Source organism: Helianthus annuus, chromosome 16 (assembly GCF_002127325.2).
Source record: "Helianthus annuus cultivar XRQ/B chromosome 16, HanXRQr2.0-SUNRISE, whole genome shotgun sequence".
NCBI classification, from domain to species: domain Eukaryota; kingdom Viridiplantae; phylum Streptophyta; class Magnoliopsida; order Asterales; family Asteraceae; genus Helianthus; species Helianthus annuus.
This window is the reverse complement of record NC_035448.2, coordinates 36409427-36414483: the sequence shown is the minus strand read 5'-3', so window position 1 is coordinate 36414483 and position 5057 is coordinate 36409427. Positions and strand designations below refer to the sequence as shown.

At 36.4% G+C, this 5057-nt stretch overlaps 1 protein-coding gene across 1 annotated transcript; it reads left to right on the top strand.

Annotated features, from left to right (window-relative positions):
- The first annotated feature begins 1310 nt into the window (after positions 1 to 1310).
- Positions 1311 to 4825, top strand: LOC110918608 (probable E3 ubiquitin-protein ligase RHG1A). Its single transcript, XM_022162900.2, has 5 exons — positions 1311 to 1744; positions 2615 to 3936; positions 4022 to 4171; positions 4258 to 4395; positions 4477 to 4825. Exons 2-5 carry the CDS (start codon positions 2626 to 2628, stop codon positions 4603 to 4605), a joined length of 1728 nt encoding a protein of 575 aa, XP_022018592.1. The 5' UTR covers positions 1311 to 1744; positions 2615 to 2625; the 3' UTR covers positions 4606 to 4825.
- The last annotated feature ends 232 nt before the right edge of the window (positions 4826 to 5057 follow it).

The following is a 5057-nucleotide window of genomic DNA, read 5'->3' as shown; positions in this document are numbered from 1 at the left end:
TTGACTTAATGCCTTTCTCTTATTGGCGTTTTGGGCCTTTCCAGTATGCACATTTATTCTCAATCTTAACCTCTCTTCGCCTATAAAAATGATTTCATGGCGTTTTATTTTATGGCGTTTTAATAGTATAATTTAACATAATTATGATACATTTATGGCGTTTATAAATCAATAAGAGATTATAGATGTTGAAAATGATTTCATGGCGTTTTATTTTATGGCGTTTTAATAGTATAATTTAACATAACTATGATACATTTATGGCGTTTATAAATCAATAAGAGATTATAGATGTTGAACAACTCAATAACAGTTAAACGGCGTTTATAACAAAATCCATACATTTTTTTGGCGTTTAGTAACAAAACTATGACAGGATTCATGTGTTGTGGCCTTTAGTAACACCTTTAGTAACAAACGATACATATTTTGGCGTTTTGGCAATAAAGTATGAAAGTGTGTTTTTACATCAAGAAAACTAACATTTGTGTACCATGTCCTCTTGTTGTCTTCTTTCGTTGCTCGTTTGTTTTTTGGCGTTTTGGAGCAGATGACTCTTCCCCTTCCCCCCTTGTAGAAACTGCAAATTTTTATTAAAATTAGAACGCCAAAAGCAGCATAAACTAGCACAATATAAATCGAAGTTAACTCACTACGTTTTTTTTCTCTGGATCTGGTTTGATCTTTTGACGCCATAGTTTTTGTTGTTTCGCGTTTTCTAGGGTTTTCGCATTTTACGTTGGTTTTGGGGAGCTTTTTCTAGGAAATATATATGTTTCGGTCAGGCTTTGATGTGTTTTGTATATGGACATTTACCTTTTTGCCCTTATGGAAGCGCGCCACACTAATAAAAGTGATGTTATTTACGAAAATGCCACCGCGTCATGTAGTCCATAGAATGTTTTGATCTAACGGTTCCTAATCGTTCTCACCGTTCTCACACTTTTAGTCGTTCTCTCTAAATTTTGACCCTATTTTGTTTTTCGTTTTGTGACTTTATTCGAGCAAGTCATATATAGTTGATTTTTTTCTTTGCTGCGAGGAACCAAAGTGAAATCGTTTGAATGTCAATATCGGTACCGTATTCGTTTTTATGGTTTTATTGACATGTGGGTAACATTTATTGAAACTAGAGTTGTATAACAAGTGCCGATATGGTAACGATACTAGACGAACCCAACGAAATATTCATTTTCATGGTTTTCAATCGATATAAATCGAACCAAATCAAACCAAACCAAACCAAAGCTCACTCCGAAACACGGGTAATCCACTATTTGACCATAATAATTACAAGAGGTAGATGAGGAAGAAACAAGAAAACACAAGTGTGGTCGCAAGTGGTGGTCGCATTGGAAGACGAGATTTAATTTTCTTTTCTACACACCCAACCCATTTCCAACTTTTTCTTCTCTTCGAGCCTTGCGACTTTCTGGGTCTCTTCCAATTTATTATTAATATTAAATATTAATGCCCTCTTTTCTAAGTTTCATTTCTAATTTACCCAACAAACCACACCATATTGTCTGCCTCTCTTTTCATCCAACTTCCAAAACCCCTCTTCTGACTCTTTGCTTTCTTGTTATTTGATTCATTGATTCTTTCTTTTCTTGTTGGATAAATCAAGAGATTGTTTGGTGACGATGAAGGCTTGTTGATCATCATCTATTTCAATAGGCGTTTCAAGATCTTCCTGTAGTTCTTGTTGTCAGATCTATTGTTTGTAATCTTTGGGGGTTTTCAGGTATGTTCTTGGATACAGTGTTTATTGATCATTGTTTACAATACCCAGTTTAAGTTTTGTGTTTTTTTTTTACAATTTTCTTTAATCTTTGTTCACATTTGTTTATGTTTATTCTTGTTTAATTGATCGGTTTTAGCTTGAAAGGTTTTTTTTTCTTTTTTTTTATATACCCAGTTTTAGTTTTGTGATTTTCATCTGAAAGTTCACATTTTTATGTTTATTGATTTTTAGATGATGGGTTTTACATTAAAGATTTTGTTTTCTTTTCCTTACAATTTCAAGATTGTTTTTTGCATTTTTAGATGATAGGTTTTACATTAAAGATTTTTTTTCTTTACAATTTCAAGATTGTTTTTTTAGATGATGGGTTTTACATTAAAGATTTTTTTTTCTTTACAATTTCAAGATTGTTTTTGTCATACACCCAGTATCAGTTTTGTGTTTTTCCTCATTTATCTCATCTGAAAATTCACATTTTTTCTTGTTTATCATTATTTAGATGATAAATTTTACCTTCAAGATTTTGCTTTTTGTTTTTCTTTTCTATTTTCAGATTGTCTTCTTGTATATACCCTTATCTGTTTTAGGTTCAAATCTTTTTGTTTGAATCCTATTTTTGTTGTAAACAAGTATGTGTTTTATGTGGTATGTTTGACTGGGTCAATGGTTTACTCTTTACCTGTTTTACTTTCATATGAACATATGTGCCACAATTTCACTTGTAATTTATTTGATGATGCCCTTTAGAAACATGGTTTTAAAACTAGTATGTATTTTCTGTGGTATGTTTGACTGGGTCAACGGTTTTAAACATGGTTTGATGCTTAATTAATTCGAAAGTTAATAAAGTTTAATTCTTGAAATTCTCAGGGCTAATTATAATGCAAGGGCAAAACAATGCTATCGGTTCTTTGCCGGAAAGCTTAACTTTAGAACATGGTTCAGGTTCAAGTGATTCCGCCGTTGCAAGTTTTATTCGAAATTCGCCAGTTGATGCACATCAAGAAACCCGAAACCTAAGCATGTGGAATACGGGTGAATCGAGTTCAACCTCTGTGCCAAACGCGTGGTCGTCTTTTATAAAAGCTCAACACGAACGGTCCGCAAATAGGCTTTCATTGGGTGATCTTAACTTGAACCCAACCCATACTCATGCTAACAACGGTCATCATGGTCATAACGTTACTGTAAATTCGTCAACTCGTGTTGGCAAGACGCCGTTAACGCATGCTAGTGGCAGTTCATCAGGCCCGGTTGAAATGGAGGCCCAACAATTATCCCGTAAAAGAAAAGCAGCTGAATTAAGTATTGGTCAGTCGTCGTCTTCCGGGATCGAAAGTTCAAACATTTATCAAAGGCCCGGCGGAACTGATAGCGTGTGGCAATCGGTTTCAGAAAACCCTACACCAACTAATATAATATCTTTTGATCCAATTATCCCGAGACTTGGTTCAAATATCGGAGGAGTTTCTTCTGATTATCGTTCTATAGAAAACGTCCGTAGAAATGTTCGCATAAGGACTAATAACTCCCACCAACAAGATCAATTAAGTTTTTCGTCTCCACATCCTTCTTTGGGGCTTAACCTTGTAGCAGCAGGTGATAGCTCATCAAGTCAAGCGGGTCAACCTATGCTGCGCGTCCCACCGTTGACGAGAAATGTGCATGCATCTTCTAGAAATAGCACTAGCTCAAGAGCCAATCGGCCCATTGCATCAAATATTATCGATGGTTCAAGAGATACCTCGAGAACAACACCCGCGAATATATCAGATCACCCTTTATTTGTCCAGTTAAATGATATACGGAACACCGCTCAAACAGCGGTTAATTTGGATTTGAATTCTGTAGGTGGGCATGAAACAAACAATCGTGCTTCTTCACTTTATTCGTCTAGAAGACGCACTGAACTTCTTCGGCGGTCTTTGTTGTCCTCCATTGATTCACGGGCTAGTAGTAGTGGAGGGCAAAACCGTAATCTTTTCTCTAGAATTCCACCACCTGTGAATGCTTCAGCTTCCGCTTCGGCTTCACAAGAAACCGGAATCCCGACTGTAAATCCTATCACGGGTCATCATCATCATCGGGCAAGAACCTTAAATAGACAGGTTGATGGTGCTTTTGGTTTCCCGTATCTATCATCAACAACGGTTTCTGGTGGAAGTGAAAGAAGAGGCAGACTTGTATCAGAGGTATGTTTAATGATTTACAAAGTTATATAAATTATGATTTTATCTTTCGGGTACGCTGAAAACATGTGGTCTTTCTTCGATGCAGATGCGCAACGTTTTGGATCGTATACGCAGGGGAGAGGGTCTGCGATTCGAGGATGTTATGCTTTTAGATCAATCTGTCTTTTATGGCATGGTTGATATTCATGATCGGCACAGGGATATGCGGCTCGATATCGATAACATGTCTTACGAGGTAACGAAAATAACATTCTTTCTTCATTTTATTTAAAACGATGCATTTGTGAAAAAGATAAAATATAAATTTTAATGTTTGTTTAGGAGCTGTTGGCGTTGGAAGAGCGGATTGGAAACGTGAACACTGGATTGACCGAAGAAAACATTTATAAACATCTGAAACAGAAAACATACGCGAGTGTAGCGGGTGAGACAGATGCCGAACCTTGCTGCATATGTCAGGTACGCGTATAGTTCTTTTATTTGTATCTTGGCGAAAATGTTAGTTTGTTCGTGTTGGTGTTAACTTCGATTGTTTGACAGGAAGAATACAAGAATGGAGATGATTTGGGAGCATTGGGTTGCGGGCATGAGTTCCACACGGGTTGCATCAAACAATGGCTGCTTCAGAAGAACGCGTGTCCGGTCTGCAAGTCTGCGGCTTCAAAATGAGAGATTTAAAAGGAGGTTTTTGTTGAAGATAACAATTACTTCATCGTACTGGATTGGATCAAGAATCATGAAGGTGGAGTTGGTAATGTTTATTCAGGCAAATAGTATTATTCAAATATGAAGTATTTTGGTATTTTTTTTAATGCCATTTATTTATGACTAAATTGTTATTAAGAGTTTGTTTACATATCTATATTTACTTGATTTTATTCTCTAGGAATATAGAAGCTTTCATATTTATCTTTTGTCACTCTGTATTTTGTTCCACCTTTTAGGCTAATCGGTGTGGCATGGCGCCCTCCACCCTGGCAAAGGCATCAAACACCGCCCTATCCTATTATTCTAAGGCGACATTGCTGCAATCGTTAAGGGATGACGATTCGTAGGCTGGCAAAGGTGCCAAACACTGCCCCATCCTAGTATTCTAAGGTGACATTGCTGCAATCGTTAAG

What these genes read in the sequence shown, in the direction of transcription:
- LOC110918608 (XM_022162900.2), top strand. Translation starts at nt 2,626, where the DNA reads ATGCAAGGGCAAAACAATGCTATCGGTTCTTTGCCGGAAAGCTTAACT. An exon ending in GAGGCAGACTTGTATCAGAG is followed by an intron (nt 3,937 to 4,021) that starts GTATGTTTAATG and finishes TCTTCGATGCAG; the next exon opens with ATGCGCAACGTTTTGGATCG. An exon ending in AACCTTGCTGCATATGTCAG is followed by an intron (nt 4,396 to 4,476) that starts GTACGCGTATAG and finishes ATTGTTTGACAG; the next exon opens with GAAGAATACAAGAATGGAGA.